This window comes from Candoia aspera, chromosome 5, assembly GCF_035149785.1.
Source record: "Candoia aspera isolate rCanAsp1 chromosome 5, rCanAsp1.hap2, whole genome shotgun sequence".
NCBI lineage: Eukaryota > Metazoa > Chordata > Lepidosauria > Squamata > Boidae > Candoia > Candoia aspera.
The window spans coordinates 116,781,334-116,800,295 of NC_086157.1; the positions used below are offsets into that span (position 1 = coordinate 116,781,334).

Below are 18,962 nucleotides of genomic sequence, written 5' to 3' on the forward strand. Positions count from 1 at the left end.
CAGGGACCTTGGCTCTGCAGTTGCTCTCCTCACCCCATTGGGTTAATCCTACCAGACTTCCCAGTTCTTCACGGCTGCATCTGGGGCTGCTGCTCAGATCAGTTGCACCATGCTCATAAGGACCTCTTATGACTCCTGTCCCTTCAAGAGCAGGAGGCTGGCTCATGATGACCGTTCATACTTCACATCTCCCTAAAACTAGTTTGGGATGAAATGTGGAAGGCAGCTGCCAGGATCAAGTAAGATAATGTGGAAAATCACCAGCTGCAAAGCGGCTGGTGAAAGGCTGTTAATGACAAAGACCTTGTAACAAAAAGGACCTAAAGGGCTGGGCTGAGGTGGATCAGCCTGGAGAAATGTGGTTGCTAACCCCACTTGATGGTACCTAATCAATCAATCAATCAACCAACACAAAGGTTGAGAATTACATGGATCCACCATTAAAACCAGTTCAGACAAGGTGAAGAGGAGACAAGCACAAGGAGATCTTGCTCTCATTAGCCATGTTCATACTTCATGAAGGACGTTCACTAAATCATTGATGGGATACTTATATTCTTCAACAACTGGGCAGATAGAAAAGAAAGAACTAGACATTTCTGTGACTGATTAACAGATCATGATCGAGATAAGGAAGCATTACTTATAGCTATATACAGCCAACAGTCTGTAAACCGATTACTCTGGACATTGGTTGCTTTTATCACCCGGAATGACCACCATCAAACTGTTTTCCTACATCAGTGTAGTAGAACCACAATCCTGGGTTCACAGCCTCTTCACTCCCACCCACACAAAGAACGATCATTCCCTCTAAATTTGTGTTATTTTAGACCTTACATTTAGCTGGGGAGGAAGAACCCCCTTAGCTGGACCCAGTGACCCAAATGACCTCTCCCAACTCTACACTGTCATGATTCTGTGAGTTTGGGTATTACTGAAGAATTGGGAAGCAAAAATTCGTGCAGCCAGCTACAAATCATGCAGGTATCCTTTAATAACTCCTAAACTGGAGGAAGTCTAAAAAGCAGAAGAAAATTCTTGAAAGTCAGCATACGTTGTGACACTAGATGGAAGAGAATGCTCCCAAAGTAAGAAAATAATTCTGTATTATTGTTTGCTTCCAAGTTTAAACAAAGGAATTCACCTTTGCAAGGACAGAGTAATGAGATGGCATTGATCCCTCTTGTGGATGATCTCTGACAGGATCAGGATGGGGGGTGGTCATGACCGTTTTCCCCCCAAAGTTGCCTGATCTCCCAGGCCATTTTCTGTGGATCTGTGAAGTTAAGAAGCACAAACGAGCTCTAAGGTTGGATCAGCCCTTGGACCACCAGGTCCAGCCTTCTGTGTCCCACAGTGGGCAGCGGGGTGCATTGGAAGAGGGCTGGAGGGTGAGAGACCCCTTCCCCCCTCTTCTCCCAGCAGCCAGTGCTGAGGGCCCCCCTGCCTCAACTAAGTTAGAGTTTCCCTTTTTTGAGTATTAAGCAGGAGAAAACCCTTGATGTTTTTTTACAAGTGGTCTTCAAGAAAGCTTCAGCAACCCAGAAGGCTCAGTCCATCTTTCTCCTCTACAAATTCCCCTCTTCCATTTCCTTGCCTGGATAAGAACCGTAACAACGTATCTTGGAGAATATGGCCGGGGGGGGGGGGGAGGATTTCCCGGGGAACAGCCCACCCCCACCCCCAGTGAGAACTGGGAAAGTTTGGTACCCTTAGTTCCTCCAATTCACTACCCTTCTAAACAACTGCCGCTAATAAGTGTATAGTAATCCTAGGATAGTACCAGTAATCCTAGGATTACTGTTTTAGGATTCTAGGAATCCTAAAAAGACAGGCAAAGCATTACTTTCCCTTTCCTGGATCTTCTGAAAATGAGATCCAGAAGATCCGAAGGACGCTTTCCCGGATCTTTTTTGTTCTTGCACCATAGACGATGGGATTCATCATGGGTGGAACCAGGATATAGAGGTTGGCAACAATGATGTGGACACTGGGGGCAATCCTGTGGCCAAATCGGTGAGTAAGGAAGGAGAAAAATGCTGGAGTGTAGAATATCAAGATCACACAGAAGTGAGACCCACAAGTGCCCAGAGATTTGATTCGTGCTTCCTTGGAGGGAAGTCTGAACACGGTGTGGAGGATCAGGACGTAGGATGTCACGATGAAGAGGAAATCCAGGCCTCCCGTAAGAAAGGCCACAGTCAAGCTGAAAACGTTGGCAAGCCGCGTGTCAGAACATGCCAGTTTCACCAGGGACATGAACTCGCAGTAGGTGTGAGCGATGGTATTTCCCCTGCAAAATGGGAGCCACTTGACGACAAAGGGATGAGGGCAGAGGAGGATGGTCGCTCGGATCAAAATGGCCAAGCCCACCTGAGTGATGACACGGTTGGTCAAGATGGCAGAGTGCCTCAGTGGGTTGCATATCGCCACATAGCGATCAAAGGCCATGGCAGCAAAGAATCCAGATTCCATGGTGGAAATGGAATGGATCAAGAACATTTGGGTTAAACAGGCATCAAGATGGATGCTCCTATCCTGAAACCAGAAAATGCTGAGCATTTTGGGTAAAGTGGAGGTGGAAACTGTGAGATCTGCAATTGCCAGCATGCAGAGGAACAAGTACATGGGCTCATGGAGGCTTGGTTCACTCTTGATAACCCCCAAAAGAAAGCAGTTCCCCAAAAGGGAGATTATGTAGATGGAGCAGAAGGGGATGGAGATCCAGATATGAAAATCTTGCAGGCCTGGGATCCCAACAAGAATAAAGAAGGAAGGGTGAAGGGTAGTCCAGTTCGTGGCTGACATGCTCCGATTAGTGGTGAGCCCGTTCAGTTCTACCATGTGACAGCTCTCAGATCCTGAAATGAAGCAGAAGGATTTCTACACATGACTGGTTCATCAAGAAGAGGCCAAGCATGGACACCAAACATGGTGCCACCCAGGCCTTCAACACTGCCAGAAGAAGAAGAGGGCATGCTATGGAGGTTCTGGGATGAGGTGGAAGGACTTTCAGGTACATCCTCTGAGCAAAACATAAGTTCACCAAAGACCCCCAGAATTAATTGTTGAGCCCGCCTGAACAGCATAAAGCCCAGCTAAGCCCCTTGGTTTTGTTGATGATGTCCCTGATGTCCCTGCTGGGCCAGCTTGTTTTGGGAATCCTGGGCTAATTGAACTAAATCAACCTGTGTGATCCTATAGAATCAGGATCCCAAGAGCATTTATCGAGCCAGTCTAGCTCGTCTGGTATCCAGACCGGGGGGAGCAGGGGGTCAACATCAAGTAAGGGATTTGATTTGATTCTCTGTACCTATTTCTACCTTTCTTTCAACGCATGTCTACCTAGAATCAGCTGGAGGGTTCCTCATCCTCAGACAGCTACATAACTTGTGATCCCGGTGATTCCTCCTTTCCAGGGTCAGAGCCCTCCGTGGGGTTGAGCTTCACTGCTCCCTGATCCACTTCACAGGAGGCTGGGCAATGAGGGGAAGGTCCCTCACTCTTCGGCTTCAAGCTCCTGAGAACCGAGAGTCCAGGGCGCTTTGAGGAGCATCCCCTTTTGTCTCTATTGCCCACCCACCTTACAGATGGGGCTGGGGGAAGACTCCTCACGTCCTCTTGGCTGGAGAACAGTTGTCAGATGCAGCAGAGGAGGAGGAAGAGGAAAAGAGGCAAATTGGTGGGGGTGATTCATCAGGCAGCTGGTCTCTATCCTGGGAGAGTCTCATTGCCCGTGGCTGGGATGGTCCCTTGTGAGATCTCTGTTCCTCCCGCTCACCCACAAAGGGAAGAGTTCTAGGACAATCTCCTGCGGCTGCTGGAGGGACTGTAGCCCAGAGACGGTTTTGCAAGAAGCTCCCCTTCCTCGTGAACTCACCCCAAGACTCTCTTGCTTCTCTCTCTGGTAATCCACCAACTCCTCCTCCCATTATTGACCTGAGGACCATGCACCACAAAGACTTTTGTGATGCCCTCCCCTCCCCTGCCCCACCCCATCCGTTTACCTGCTCCTGTGTCAGGAAGAGCCTCCTTGTGCTTCTAGCCCAACCAGCCGCAGGGGAGAACCAGAGAAAAGGGGAAGGCAGCTTCTGGGTCCATGAAGTTTGTAAGCCCTGCTCAGGGAGAAGACCAGATCCCAGCAGAATTGCACCATCTGCTGAGATTGGCCACAAACAACACAGAGGGTGAGAATCACTCTACAGCTGCATTGTGTAGCCAGATCTTTGGGAAGGTGGGGAGCTTATTGGAGCCCTTTTCTCAGGGGGGGAGGTTGGCCAGATAGTATTTCCAGAACTCAAGCATCATCAGAAGAAAGCCGAACCCGGCCAAGGTTCCTCTAATCCAGTGTTCTCGGTCTCACAGGGACTGCCCCGATGCTTTTGCATCAGTTTGGTGATCACCTTCTTCCATGGATGGCCCCTAATTTCATCCCTCAGATCAGTCGCTTCTGGAGACAGGGCCGTTGTGTAAGGAAACACCACTGGACAAAGCACTTTGTGTGTCAGGGTTGCAGGAAGAGGCTAGGGATTTTGGGGTGCTCTTGAATGGCCAACTTTTCCCAATTTAAAAAGTGCCACTGCTAAGGTGCTTGTCCATCTTGATCTGAAGGATTGTGCTCATGTGCCGACACCCTTTTCTATTTGCACAGCTCCCTTATGGTAGGATATCACTGGTCACCTTAGTGTGAGCTCATGGCCCCGGGTGAAGACACTCATTTGCAGCTTGACTGGGTCTCTTCTAATGGGAGGCCTGGATTCCCCCCCACCCCCACCCCCGTATCCTACATCATCATCCTCTGGACACCATTCAATCAAATGGCTCAGCCCCTGGGCTCCCACGTCCCTGATGTTGAGCTTGTATAACCCCGCACTTGTTTCCTTTCTCACCCACCGCTTTGGCCATGGGGCTGCTCCCAGTGTCCATTATCATCACCAACATCTATGCTCTAAATGCATCCAGGATGAACCCCATCATTTACCGAGGGAGGACTAGAAAGATCTCAGGAAACATCCTTTAAACCCTCTTCTTCAGGGAATGGAAGAAATGTGTCATGAGCACTGATGGTGAGCAGGAGGGGGCCCCTATCCAGGGGGGAAAATGCATGCATAGTAGTGAGGAGTTGAGCAGTCATTCAAAGAGACACAGAACAGACCCGCCTTGACTTTTGGGGTTTATCTGTCTGGGTTTTCCCACGCTTCTTCAGTTTGTTAGGATTTTCTGTCTAATGTAGCAGTAATAAAACACTAGAGACTTATTCCTCATCTCAGCATGGTTCCTGACTGTTAGGACAAAATGCATCTTCATGCTTTCTCTCCTGAGCCAGGCTTCACTTGGACTTCTGCTGCAGGAAGTTCTACCACCCCATCTCAGGGTTTAAGATGAATTGGAAGGAGCTGATGCCCATCCAGTTTTGACCCCGTCCCACTTCTGGCCCCCAAATCTAAAGGCATCATGTGTTCCAGGGGTGAACCTCGTAGTCCTTCAAACCTGCCTGACCCTCTGGAAGGCTTCCAGGGCAGTTTTCTCCAAACGGCAGTAGAACCCCTGGGGTGGGGTGGGGCAAAAAGTTCCTCAGATGCAGGAGACCCCCTGCTTTGCCTGCAGTAGGATCCAGGGCTAGCCCCCGGCCCTTCCCAGTCCGAGACAGCTGGAGTGGCAGGTTTTGTAAATGCCACTCGGAGAGTTGTGGCTTCCAGCTAAGGGAGGCGAACCTCAGGAAATGGACCGGTGGCCTGCAAGGGAAAAGGCCAGCGGTGTCTGCTTCCCTGCAGTAGACCAGATTCCTTCTCCTCCATCTCCTTTGATGAGGCATAAGGTGCTGCAGGAAACAGAGGGGTAGAGCTAGCCATCTACTGCCTGGGGCACCCACAAGCCCACCCCCATGCAGGCACCATGTTGGAAGCAGCATTGGATCACGGTGGCCCTCCTGCCCTGGCTTAATTAACAAAAGAACCACGTGTCTGCAGCAACAACCTAGCAAAGGCTGAGGCCAGAAAAACATACCGTATCTGTGACCAAGAGAGTTCTACGCTACAATTGAACAAGTGATGCGCAGTGAAAAATGTACAAAGGTCCTTGGATCAGCCAGAGAACACAACATTATTAAGAGGTTTAAATGCCACCCCGCCCCCAAACATCTGAGCTCAAGATTCTTCTTGGTGCCAACTTGCTTTGGTGTTTCTCTGGTTTCCACAGCTAGTGCACTTCCACCCACATCTGCACACAGTGGCAGTCGCTGGAGAAGACTTTGATGAAAGAGAAAGGAACCCAAATCCAGATGCAGAATTTCCCAAAGGCACTTACAATGCTAAACAGGGTCTGCCTTCAAGTCAGTGTGTGTCAAGTGTGTGTCTGCCTTCAAGTCAGTTTTTTGACTCCTGGTGACTGCTTGGAGTAGTGCCTGCAGTTTTCTTGGCAAGATCTCAGAAGTGGTTTACCCTTGCCTCCTTCCTAGGGCTGAGAGAGAGGGACTGGCCCAGGGTCACCTAGCAGTCACCCCCAGATCACATGAGGTGACTTTTGGAGAAGTCCAAAACACTGCCGTGATGCCAGATGTCGGCACTTTCAGAAGCACACAGGTGGGGTATGCCGTGATAAGTCATAGGGGCTGCCAACGTATCAGCTCCAGAGCCCACCTCACGAGATACAGAAAAGAACCAAGGTTATTTTATTGATCAAATTGATGGGATGCATGCTATCAGCAAAGCCTGGAGAGAGACCCTTAACAGGGAAAAGAGTCACGGGTGTGGCCCAGTTTTAAGAAAGCCAGCACAGGCACCACAACGGCCTTGTAGTGGACCGAGGCTGGGCAAAGAGGGGAGGCCTTCAGGTTGCAGGTTTGCAGTCTCTGCCTTTGGCTGGGAGGGGAGCGAGGTTCAAAGCTTGTAATGAAGTGCTGTAAGTAAGGACTGTTTTAGTTTTGAGGAGCTGTAAGACCAGAGAGGTACCATATCAGAGTGAAGAGATCTGTCAACCAGGAGTAATAGATCTATATGGACAGGTCCAGGATCTGAAGAAAAGAAGGTATAAGATCAGAAGAAGACCATAAGGTCATGGGGAGCAGACAGCAATTGAAGAGGAAGGTAGGTGGACACAAATAAGGTTTTTCTGTTAAAAAAGCATTACAAGACCTTTCTTCAGTGAAAGCATTGGGGGCTCAGTCAGGCTGGAGGAGGACGGGTGGCCAGGGCGTCTAGCATCAAGGACGTTGTTCTTCTGTCCCTGTAGGAGTGTCATGGTTCTACCTGAAGATGGAAAGATGCAGCCAGGTCAGATGTGGCCTCGTCTTTGGCTCAAGCTAAAGCAGGAGGCCTCTTTCCAGGCGGCTGAGCTGGATCCTGAGGCATTTGGGGGTACTCCCCAAAGTTTACGGCCTCCTCCTCCTCTCATTACCAGTTCACTTGCCTGAATTACATTTTATTGGGGTGGGCGGCATTTTAGCTGGTTGGGGTGGGAGTGGGGGTCTTTCTGTTTTCAATGGGATCTACCCATTGGAGCCTTACGCTCCCACTGCCACGTGCTTCCTACTCTCCATGGCCAGAAGCTCTGCTGTGAGCTTTCAGCTCTCATGGTCAGAGGGAGCCGCAGGAGCCACACCACCAAGCCCCAAGGGTCCCAGAAGGCCCTGGGCTGCAGGTTGCCCACCCCAGGTTATGTCGGGGGGGGGGGGCTCACAACAGCAGGGAGAACACAAGCCCATCCTCCTCCCCGTGCAGCCCTGTGCCCAAAGGAAGGAGAGGGAAGAGGAAAAAGCTGCTCGGTGATTGGTCAGAGAACAGCCTTCAAGGAGGCTGTCAGAGCCTTGGCGCGCTCTGTGCCGGTCCAGCGCAGTTGGAGGTGGCACAAATAAATGCTCTGCTCTCCGCTCTCTGCTCCTCACCCTCAAACCCTGAGAGGAGCCTGCTGGAGGAGCCCAAGGATGCCACCTCCCAGAGAGAGCGGCTGATTCTCCTTCCCACTGCTTGTGGCAAGGGTCACTGCCAGGACCAGCTGCCCGGGATCTGGGGTGAGTGAGGCAGGCGTGCTGGTCACTGTCCCCGGGCTCCAGCCCAGCCAGCCCCTCACTCTTGCAGCCACCGGAGTGCTGGGTGCAGAGCAACAGACTGGCCAGGCTTTGCTGCAGAGGCTGGTTAGTTCAGAGAAATAGAGAAGCTGGCAGAAATCCCTGTCGCCTTCCTCCCCCGACCCTCCACCCCCAAGCTGGCTTTTTGGACCTACCTTTTTTTTCTTGAACTGACGCCTCTAAATGCTGTAAAAGTAAGTAAATCAAACTGCAAGCTTTAAAGCAATTTCAGTACCCCATTTGGGGAGTGGGGAAGGGTTAGCTGCAGCCCACCATTGTTGGCCCCAGTCCTCTGGGCTCCTTTTTGATTTTTAATTCCTGGAGGAGTCACTGTTGCTATTTCACGGGCCTTAAATAAGGACTGTGTAAAGACTGGAGTTGTTGCTTGCATAGTTCAGCTCCCTACAAAACGGTGCAGTGGGTGTGCATCAGAGGTCTGGCCCGCAGGCATGAGCCTCTGCCCATCACTTCTCTGTGACTTTCTGCCATTACCCACACACACCATGGGGGAAGAGCGGAGGGCATCTCTGCATTGCCAGCGGGCTAGAAAAACACACTTTGTGCAGAGCCTCCTGAACCCAGGTCCTGGTGTGTTTCCCCTCTGGAATCCTAGAAGTGTATTCCACCCCTTGCATTTGGTATCATCTGATGGGAAAGACAACTTAAAATATTGGGCGGGGAAACCACTAGGAAGCAGGTGAACCTCTGATCCTGTAATCAAAGATGCAGCTTCCCCAGATTATGGGGTTGTGTGTGTGTGTGTGTGTGTCTGTCTGTGTGAGTGAGTGAGTGCTAACAAAGGCTTTTGAAATGTCCTTGCAACCCATTACAAGGTATGCTGAGGTTACTGTTAAGTCCATCTGAAAGGGATTCCAATGGAAATTAATCTGTCAAACGTACACCTTGGTGGTGACCAACATGATATGGCAGGTGGGCCTTTGTTTAGGGTACAACAAACAGAAAGTTCACCACCTTTTGCTTTGTGGTTCTCCCTCCGTTGCAGCAGATGACAAAGGTACCAGTGTATGCAGCATGCACCATGCCTCCGAGGAGCAATGTTTGCGTTTAATGGGAGCTATGGCCCTCCTTTCTCCTTCATCCTGCTGGGTGTTCCTGGTCTTGAAGCCTCTTACCATTGGATCTCCATCCCACTCTCATCAATGTATGTTGTGACACTGTTAGGAAACAGCACCATGTTGTATGTTATCACAACAGAGCAGAGACTCCACAAACCCATGTACATCTTTCTCTGCATGCTGGCCACCATAGACCTGGTCCTGTCCTCCTCCACCCTGCCCAAGATGCTTTGCATAGCCTGGTTCCAAGCTGGAGAAATCAGTTCCAAGGCCTGCATGGCCCAGATGTTTTTCATACATTCCTTCTCTGTCATGGAGTCAACCGTGTTGGTGGCCATGGCCTTTGATCGTTACGTGGCCATCTGCAACCCCCTGAGATATGACTCCATCCTAACCACCCCACTGCTGATCAAGATTGGCACTGTGGTGGTCCTGAGAGGTACGATCTTCATTGCCCCTATCATCATCTTAGTGGCACGCCTTTCATACTGCAAAACCAACATCATTGCTCACACCTACTGTGAGCATATGGCTGTGGTGAAACTGGCTTGCTCAAGCATCCTGGCCAATGTGGTCTATGGGCTTCTTGTAGCACTCCTTGTGGTTGGGGCTGATCTGATGTTTATCGCCTTTTCCTACTGCATGATTACCAGGGCAGTCCTGGCCCTGCCATCACGAGATGCCCGCTACAAAGCCTTCAGCACCTGTGCAGCTCATGTTGTAGTTATCCTGGTGTCCTACACACCAGCCCTCTTCACCATCCTGACACATAGGTTTGGCCATCATGTGTTACCTCATGTGCACATTCTCCTGGCCAACTTCTACCTCCTCTTTCCTCCCATGCTGAATCCCATTGTCTATGGAGTGAAGACCAAGGAGATCCGTGACCGAGTCGTCACCATTGTTCTTAGGAGGAAGGGCCTTTCATGAAGGATGTCACAAGGGCTTTCTACACTACTCTTGCTTCCCTCAAAAACTGTCTGAAGTCAGCTGAAACACTGAGAAAAAGGAGGAAAAGCCACCATCCCAGTCCTGAGCTGCAGCAGGTTCTGCAGTAACTGAAGCCTCTTCACCCCTCAGCACCAACATTGTGGGATCACAGGGATCTCAAGCAGCTTTCAAAGTGGTGCAAAGTCCTTACTATATGTAAAAGTGCCCTAATCTGGAAGAACCTAATGAATATCTGTCAACAGAAAACGCATAAGAGATTGTCTATAAATTAGTGATGTCCCTACAGTAGGCAAAACATGCAATAGGAGCCTTGTGGCTCACGGCTGATTTGGGGAACTCACTATGCTTTCTAACTCAGCATGTTTCTGTCTGGACTGGCTGGCCCTTTTGGACTCTCATGCCACTGCAGGCCCACTGAACTCATCAGTGGCCTGAGGATGACCATGTATGAATGAACCATTCCCTTTGTTGTCCAAACAGCTTCACCTCAAAGGGAACTCTTACCCTTTCTTCCCACAGGCACATCTTAGACCACAGGGTTAAAAGAACCATCTCTTTTTAGAGCAGAGTTCCTCAACCAGGGCTCCGTGGCACCCTCGGGTTCCATGAGAGGTCACTAGGGGTTCCCTGGGAGATCACAATTTATTTAAAAAAAAAATTCAAATTCAGGCAACTTCACATTAAAGAGGTAAGTTTCATTCTTTATTTTTAAGAACACCGTTAATGTATACAGACAGGCCTACCCATGAAACGAATAGAATAGTTTTGTAACTTCTGGCCTAAATTGGAGCCTGAATGGGCAGGGGTTCCCCGAGGCCTGGAAAGTATTTCAGGGGTTCCTCCAGGGTCAAAAGTTTGAGAAAGGCTGTTCCAGAGTATGCACAAATTAGGATAAGTATATAAATTAATTCAAATATTTAGATGTATTCCAATCTGGTGTTAGGTTCAATTTGGGGCAGTAATAGTCTTGGTTACCCTGAGAAAACCTGGGAAAAGAGAAGCTAAATTCAAAGCTCCTTTTCTTCTGGACTTCTTAGTAGATGTTGACATCATTAACTATGATAGTTGCTAGACAGGTTATCTTGCTGAGGCTTAGGAGGCACAGTTTTATTAAGGTTCCACTCCTTCCTGGAGAACAGGCTCCGAAACTGGTGCTTAGAAAACTTCTACGTCACAGTCATGCATTTAAGGTATGCAAAATAATTCCAGCTTGGGTCAAACGCCAGGGCTGCTGCTGTAAAATTCTTGAACCCATGTTTAGAGACAGTTTTGGGATGGCTAAAAGGATCCACCCAAGCATAATTAGGTTAAATATTACTCCATGCATAACTGAATTCCCTAGACAGAAGCTTAGAGTCCATTTTTAGTGGTGGAATTTCTCAGTGAAAGACCCCTAAACCCCTAAAATAAAAATTTAGCCCAGTTTAGGAACTCCTTTGCACGTTAGAGAGGTTATGTGGGCACACAAGCAAAACTCCCCTGTCCCTGCCCTCCCCCAACCAACTCAGTTGCTGTCTTCAGTTCTGCACCACCAAAATCTGCAAGGGTCTGTGGTTATGATGAATGCACCTACAAGCCCTCTGCAGAATTTGGTGCTCAATGTTACAAACAGGCACATGGAGAGACTGGGGCAAAGCTTGGGTACATTAGGCCCATACCCTCAACTTTAGCCCAACTCATGAGCAGGAACATGCTGGCTTTGGCTTTGGACTCTGGGCTACCTGGAGAAGTTCAAGCTAGTGGGGTTTGGTTCAGCAGTAGCTTTATCTTGAGGGGACCATCCCTGATGCACCAGTACATGTGACATCTGTATCCCACCACTAATGGCTCTCCTAGATGATAAACTGTTTTGAGTTGCTCTACGCGCTGCATTAAAGCCACTCATAATTATTTTATTTTGCCCTTCTTACTGAGCTAAACGCTGTTTGTGATGACTATCATATTTTGGCACTAGATTTTAAAAATCCATTTACGTTGTTCTTTTAAAACTTGTAACCTGATTTATACTGTAACTGCATTAAGTTGGAAGCCTCCTTTGGAAGATCTGAACCTCAAGGGCAGCTGCTGAATGACACTGAGGCTCGCTGGAGATGAAAACTGAAGAGGCCCAAACGAGTTGAGTTTCTTCGAATGGCAAACAGGGGACTGTCACTCCAGCCCAGCCCTCCCCAGCTGGGTGCTTTCCAGCTGCATCAAGTGACGGCTCCCACCATCCCGGACACCAGTTGTGCTGCTCTGCCACCATTCCCCTCTGCAAAGGCTCTTCCAAGACGGCAGAGAGAGATGCTGGAAATATTCCTACAGCCATCCTTCTGGTGCCAACGGCAGAGAGGCGGCCTGCTCTCCCATCCACTCCCAGGCTATTTGCTCTCTGCAGACAGCCCCCAGCCCTGCTTAGATGGTTGGCCATTTGTTCAAGAAAGTCGTGATGACTTTCTCTAGACAGGACATTTCTCCATACAGTGAAGCTTGCACTGCTTCCTCCCTTTTAAAAATACAGTTTATGTATTTAGTTTTTAAAAATGAGTAATTGGTTGCTGCTTTGACTGCTGGAATTTTTTTTATCCGTTCTATCGTGTCCAGTTCTTGGAGGCTGCCTGGACATCCCTGCAGTGCTCTTGGCAAGGTTTTCCAGAAGCGGTTTGCCACTGCCTGCTTCCTAAGGCTAAGAGAGCATGACTGGCCCAAGGTCCCCCAGCCGGCTTTGTGCCTCAGGCGGGACTAGAACTCCTGGTCTCCTGGTTTCTAGCTCGGTACCTTCACCACCACACCAAACTGGCTCTCACTAGAATTATAGTGGTAGCAATTAAAGAAACATAAATGTCGCCTAATAATGCAGTAAACGGGAATTGAATATCCTGCAGTAATACAGAGATACCACTAAGGATACTTCCTATGAAGAGAAATAAGGAGTTGGCTATGAGAAATGATGGAAGGGTTTGTTAGAATTTTTTAAAATTCCTTTACCAGGTTCATACCAGCCGGAACCAACGAAACAGGCAGTTGCGTGAAATTAAGTTCCTTATTCTTCACCCAAGAGCAAAAGCGATGACAGCCAGCCGTTAGCTGGGCAGCCGTGCAGGACCCCCTCCTTAGAGCAGATTATGTACCTCCCATTCAATGCCCCCTTCAGAATACGGCCCCTCCCGCAGCTACCCATACTCCACCTTAACCTTATTCCATATTAGGAATTTCCTTCCTTCCTTCATCATTCCATATAAGGGACTTCCTTCCATCCTTGCTAGGGCACCTTGACCGTTATTAAAGAACGCCTTTCCTCTGGAGAAGCTGTCCTTGGAATGTACACCTTATCTTGTTTCTATAGGCACAGCTATTTATCAAGGCCTGCTAGAAAGGAAGAGTAAGGAAGTCAACAAAATTCTTCTAGGAAATGCAACACAGCTTCAGGGCCATAATACAAGTGCAAAGGTCTCTAATATATGAACACTACATATAAAATATATGAATATGAAATACATTTGTATTTAAGTTCTATGTATGTAAAATCTTCTACCAGGGTAGGGGGGAGACATATTACAAACAGTCACACAGAAAACTGCATGCTAATCTTTTTAATTTGACTGTCTTATCGGCGGTGCTCTATGGAAGTGAAACGTGGCCGCTAACAAAGGCAGAAGAGCTTTCAAGAGCAGCAAGGGCCGTGGAAAGATCCACGCTGAAAGTTTCTCTCCGAGACCACATCCCAAGCAGCCAGATTAGAACACGGAATGGAATAAATGATATCATCGAATATCGAAAACGGAAGCTGCACTGGGCAGGACAGGTCGCACGCATGTTGGATGGCCGCTGGACAACAGCAGTTGCTGAACCTTACCCAAGAGAAGTAAAAAGACCTTTCAGCCCACCTCCAAAGAGATGGGAAGATCCAATGGTCAAGGACTTTGGCCGAAGCTGGGGAAGAAAAGCAGGATTTGAGACAAACGGAAAGCACGTTGGGACCAGCAGGACTGCATCTGGCGACGGTCGGGTCAGCCGAGGCGATCAAGGGGATGTCACGCAGGAGGAGGAGGAGGAGAAGACCCCCCCTCTCATTCCGGACCCCGCGGCACGCCATGATCGGCCTAAGTTGAGGGAAGCCAGACTACGGACGCACGGAGCAGGACACCCACTGGACCGGGGCCTGGGGCGCGAGGCGCCGGCCCGGGCGGCCGCTTCTGCAGAGGAAAGCGGACGCCGGGGCCCAGGCACGGCTCGCGCCCGGAGCCGCGGCCCGCCCAGACCTACGCCGCTCCCGGGCCAGAGGCCGCCCGCGCGCCCGCTCCGCAGGACCCGCGGGACGGGAGCGCCAGGCACGCGGACCCGGCTGGGGCGCCACCGCCGCAGGAGCACCGGGGAAGGGCGGCCGAGGGCCGCGCCAGGACCGGACGCGGGCGGAGCGCTCCAAAAGCGTCGCCGGGCAGGCGCCGCAGCCGGGGAGGGAGAGCGGGAGCCCTCGCGCGTGGCCTCCAGCGAGGTCCACCGGCAGCGCCTCCGGGGGCGACGGAGGGGGTTGCTGCGGAGACGCGGGGGGGGCACCGAGCGGGGCCCCGCGCGACTCCGCGGCGCTGCACGAGGAGCACGCTGCCTCTGGCAGGGAACGGCGTCTGGAAGGAAAAGGGCCGGAGAAACAGCGCGACCGGCCTCGCTCCCTCGGCGGAAGAGCGGGAGGCGCAGCCCACGCGCCCGCGCCCTCCTCACGGCCCACTTCGACCGCCTGGCCCCCGTCCGCAAAGCGGCCCGGGGCATTCTGGGAGTTGAAGTCCACCCCGCTGAACGCGGCCCGGCCTCTCCTTCCCCAGCGCCGACGCCCGAGGCTCGAGCGGCGCGCGTTCGGGGGGGGCGGGGCGGGAGGCGGAAGAGGCGGGGCGGGGGCGTCATTTCCCCCAGCGAGGATAAGCCTCCCGGCGTGCCGCGCGCGGCCCTTTTTCGCCTCGCGCGGCCAAGATGGCGGACACGCAGGTGGGCGCTGGAGGGCCGGGGCTCGGGTTGGGGCCAGGCTCGGGGGGCCGCGGGTGGCGGGCGGGTCGCGGCCTCCCGCTGAACGCGCTGTCGTGCCCCCGCAGACGGAGCGGGCCTACCAGAAGCAGCCCACCATCTTCCAGAACAAGAAGCGGGTGCTGCTGGGCGACACCGGCAAGGAGAAGCTGCCCCGCTACTATAAGAACATCGGCCTCGGCTTCAAGACCCCCAAGGAGGTGCCCGCGGGCGCGGGGCGGCGGGAAGGGGGCGCTGGGCCGCGGGCGCAGGAGTCACGCGCGTCTCCCTCTCCCTCCCTCTCTTGCAGGCCATCGAGGGCACCTACATCGACAAGAAGTGCCCCTTCACCGGCAACGTCTCCATCCGGGGCCGCATCCTCTCCGGTAGGCAGGGTGAGGGGATCTACGCTACCCTGCAAAGGGCCCCCCCCAGATTCCGCCCCCTCCCCCGTTTTTGTTGTGCGAGCGCCCCTCCCAAGTGCTGCTGGGGGCTGCCAGGCTGCCCCCCCCCGAGGCCGCTGGGGCAAGGGATGCTTTTCTCACGATGGTCTGCGGAGCCCCCGCGAACGGGCGCTGTCGACACTGCCCTTTGGCCAAACTGATGCCTGCCCGGCCTCGGGGTCCTTCCAGTCTTGCCCTGTGGGCTGGGGATGTTGGGCATTGCTGTCTGGCACTTGGGGAGGACGTGGAGGGGAGCAGGAGGCCTTCACCGGACTTCCCTCTCTCCCCAGGGGTGGTCACAAAGATGAAGATGCAACGCACCATCGTCATCCGCCGGGACTACCTGCACTACATCCGCAAGTACAACCGCTTCGAGAAGCGGCACAAGAACATGTCGGTGCACCTGTCTCCCTGCTTCAGGTGAGGAAGTGCCAGAAGAGGCTCCCCCGAGGTGGCCGAGGGCTTGCGATGGGAGCCAAGGAGCTGGTCGCCTCGTGGGGGTCCTTGCAAACTTCTTTTTTCTCTTGTGCGTCATGTAAGGGCCCAGGGCAGCTCCTCCTGTGTTGGGTAGTATAAGCAGCACACATCTCAGGACAGAAGCTGTTATGCTCTGATTCCCCTTGTCTCCTGCCCTGAAAGGTGGGGCAGTCGCTGCCTGCATTTTTATACCTGAGCCTGGTTGGCCTAAAGCAAGCCTGTTGGTGATGATGTATGAACTCACGATGGTCTGCAGAGCCCTCGGGTGAATGGGGGGCTGCTGAAGGCGCCAGTCTGGCACTCACTGAACCAAAGAGCTTGCTGTGGCTTGTCCCGGCCACAAGATGACTGGCAATTTGGTAGGCCTTCCTTCCACAACCACAATGGGATTGGCTCTGCCTGTCCACCGTGCTTTGGTGGTCACTGTTCTGGCCCTGGAATTGCACATCCCCCTTTCAGCTCAACACTTCTTGTTTGTGCTGCTGCTGGTGCCATCTGACCCTTTCCCTGTTTGGGGTGTTGAGGGGATTCTCATCCCAGCAGCCCCATTTCTTCCATGGCTTGCTTGCTTGTTTATTAAATTTCTCTGCCGCCCATCTCGTACACAATGACTTTGAGCGGCTTACAAAGATTAAAAATAATATAAAACCATAAATGCAATATAAATATTGAATATAAAATACAATTTTATGTGCATGTTGGCGTTTGGAGAAGAAGATGCTAACGTCGCATGATTCCTCCCCAGCTTCCCTTCTTTTTTTTCACATTCTGCGCTTGACTCACAGGCAGCTACTTTTAAATTGGGCAGCTTGAAGCCTCACCTGCTGCTCCTGTGTTCATGGATGCTGCTTCCAAGTGTGCCTTGATTTCTTGTCCAGCCAGTCTAAAGCTCTTTCCTCCTCCTCTTCCTCCTCCCACCCCTAGGGATGTGCAGATTGGGGATATCGTGACGGTGGGAGAGTGTCGCCCGCTCAGCAAGACCGTCCGGTTCAACGTCCTCAAGGTGACCAAGGCTGCTGGCACCAAGAAACAGTTCCAGAAGTTCTAAAGGCTATTTGTAGTTTTCTTTGTATCAATAAACAAATGGGTGTGATTTGAATGCTTCCTTTTGGTTAACAGCAGGAACATTCCCCAACTTTTGAAAGAGCAAGCAAATGGGTGCGAAAACACCTCTTTGCAGACTTGATTCCATGGCTCCAGGGGAGAGAAGCAGTGGGTGCTGTGCAGCTTCTCAGTTTCCTGTGCTGGGGAGATGATGTGGGCCTTAGGAAGAAGGGACCAGAAAGGATTCACAGCAAGGTCAGCTGCTACCAGATGCACCAGAAGTTAGAAATGGGTCAAGCTGGAGTTCTTTCCCATGAGGAAGTCTTCAGTTTTAGGTAAATGGGCCAAGACCTTTTCTGAGGAGGGTTGAACAAGCCCAGAATTGCCTAGGCCCTTGGAAGGGTGGCAGGAGAATTTGTCAGTGGTTGCTCTCTCTTTCCCCCACCAGCCCTTTCTAGCAGATATGAGCTTCCTTAATACTGACTGGGACCTGGTGCCACTTTACTGACAGGTTAACTGAGTTTGCAAGTGTGGCCCAGGCCCAAAGGGGACACTTAAGTTGCCACCTTCCACATTTTGTAGGCTGCCTGTTTTTCAGCCGAGATTTGTGTGCGGTGTGAAAGGGTTTTGCTTCAAAGCGGCTTTGCTGATCTGTGTAGTGCCACCCTCCTCCCCAGGGGGGACCCAGGGTCCTCTTTCCAGGTGGTGGGGAACTGGGCTGACCTGGAGGAGCTCTGTGTAACTCCCCCCCCCCCACACCTGCTGTTCTCCAGAGATAGGGCACAAAGCATCTCTCACTGTATCTCAATGCACTTTTAAAAAGGTGGGGCTTCAGTCTCGTAACAGCTGTCATTTTGATGTGCAGTATCTGACACCCCACTCCAGGGAGATGCTTTTGCATACAGGATTGCATACAGTAATAATACAGTACTGTGTTGTTTATTTGTTCAGTTGCTTTCGACTCTTCGTGACTTCATGGACCAGCCCACGCCAGAGCTTCCTGTCAGTCAACACCCCCAGCTCCCCCAGGGATGAGTCCGTCACCTCTAGAATATCATCCATCCATCTTGCCCTTGGTCGGCCCCTCTTCCTTTTGCCTTCCACTCTCCCTAGCATCAGCATCTTCTCCAGGGTGTCCTGTCTTCTCCTTATGTGGCCAAAGTATTTCAGCTTTGCCTTTCATATCATTCCCTCAAGTGAGCAGTCTGGCTTTATTTCCTGGAGGATGGACTGGTTTGATCTTCTTGCAGTCCGAGGCACTCAGAATTTTCCTCCAACACCACAGTTCAAAAGCATCTACCTTAGCCTTCCTTATGGTCCATCTCTCGCAGCCATATGTTACTATGGGGAACACCATTGCTTTAACTATGCGGACCTTTGTTGTCAGTGTGATGTCTCTGCTCTTGACTATTTTATTGAGATTTGTCATTGCTCTTCTCCCAAGGATAAAGCATCTTCTGATTTCCTGACTGCCGTCAGCATCTGCAGTAATCTTTGCACCTAGGAATACAAAGTCTTTCACTGCTTCTACATTTTCTCCCTCTATTTGCCAGTTATCAATCAAGCTGGTTGCCATAATCTTGGTTTTTTTGAGGTTTAGCTGCAAGCCAGCGTTTGCACTTTCTTCTTTCACCATCATAAGGCTCCTCAGTTCCTCTTCGCTTTCAGCCATCAAAGTGGTATCATCTGCATATCTGAGATTGTTAATGTTTCTTCCAGAGAATTTAACTCCAGCCTTGGATTCCTCAAGCCCAACTTGTTGCATGATGTGTTCTACATACAACTTGAATAGGTAGGGTGAGAGGATACAGCCCTGCCGTACTCCTTCCCCAATCTTAAACCAGTCCGTTGTTCCATGGTCTGTTCTTACTGTTGCTACTTGGTCGTTATACAGATTCCTCAGGAGGCAGCCAAGATGACTTGGTATCC

General features: G+C 51.2%; 2 protein-coding genes and 2 non-coding genes across 5 annotated transcripts; 3 read left to right on the forward strand and 1 right to left on the reverse strand.

The window, feature by feature from the left end:
- Positions 1-440: 440 nt before the first annotated feature.
- Positions 441-2,811, reverse strand: LOC134498621 (olfactory receptor 52K2-like). Its single transcript, XM_063304781.1, has 2 exons — positions 1,881-2,811; positions 441-496 (listed from the first exon to the last, which is right to left on the reverse strand). The coding sequence occupies exons 1-2, from the start codon at positions 2,809-2,811 to the stop codon at positions 441-443; spliced, it is 987 nt and encodes a 328-aa protein (XP_063160851.1).
- Positions 2,812-9,123: 6,312 nt separating this feature from the next.
- On the forward strand, positions 9,124-17,088 carry LOC134499354 (small ribosomal subunit protein uS17). 2 transcript variants are annotated; one of them, XM_063306042.1, is made up of 5 exons: positions 9,124-10,038; positions 15,159-15,290; positions 15,380-15,455; positions 15,803-15,932; positions 16,914-17,088. In XM_063306042.1, the coding sequence occupies exons 1-5, from the start codon at positions 9,124-9,126 to the stop codon at positions 17,035-17,037; spliced, it is 1,377 nt and encodes a 458-aa protein (XP_063162112.1). In that variant the 3' UTR covers positions 17,038-17,088. The 2 variants fall into 2 exon arrangements, with proteins under 2 accessions (XP_063162112.1, XP_063162114.1); XM_063306044.1 differs by lacking the exon at positions 9,124-10,038 and adding an exon at positions 14,968-15,054.
- LOC134499406 (small nucleolar RNA SNORD35) lies at positions 15,594-15,682 on the forward strand. Its single transcript, XR_010068130.1, has one exon. It is a non-coding gene; the product is annotated as a small nucleolar RNA SNORD35 (small nucleolar RNA).
- On the forward strand, positions 16,212-16,306 carry LOC134499407 (small nucleolar RNA SNORD35). The gene has a single exon (XR_010068131.1). It is a non-coding gene; the product is annotated as a small nucleolar RNA SNORD35 (small nucleolar RNA).
- Positions 17,089-18,962: the final 1,874 nt, after the last annotated feature.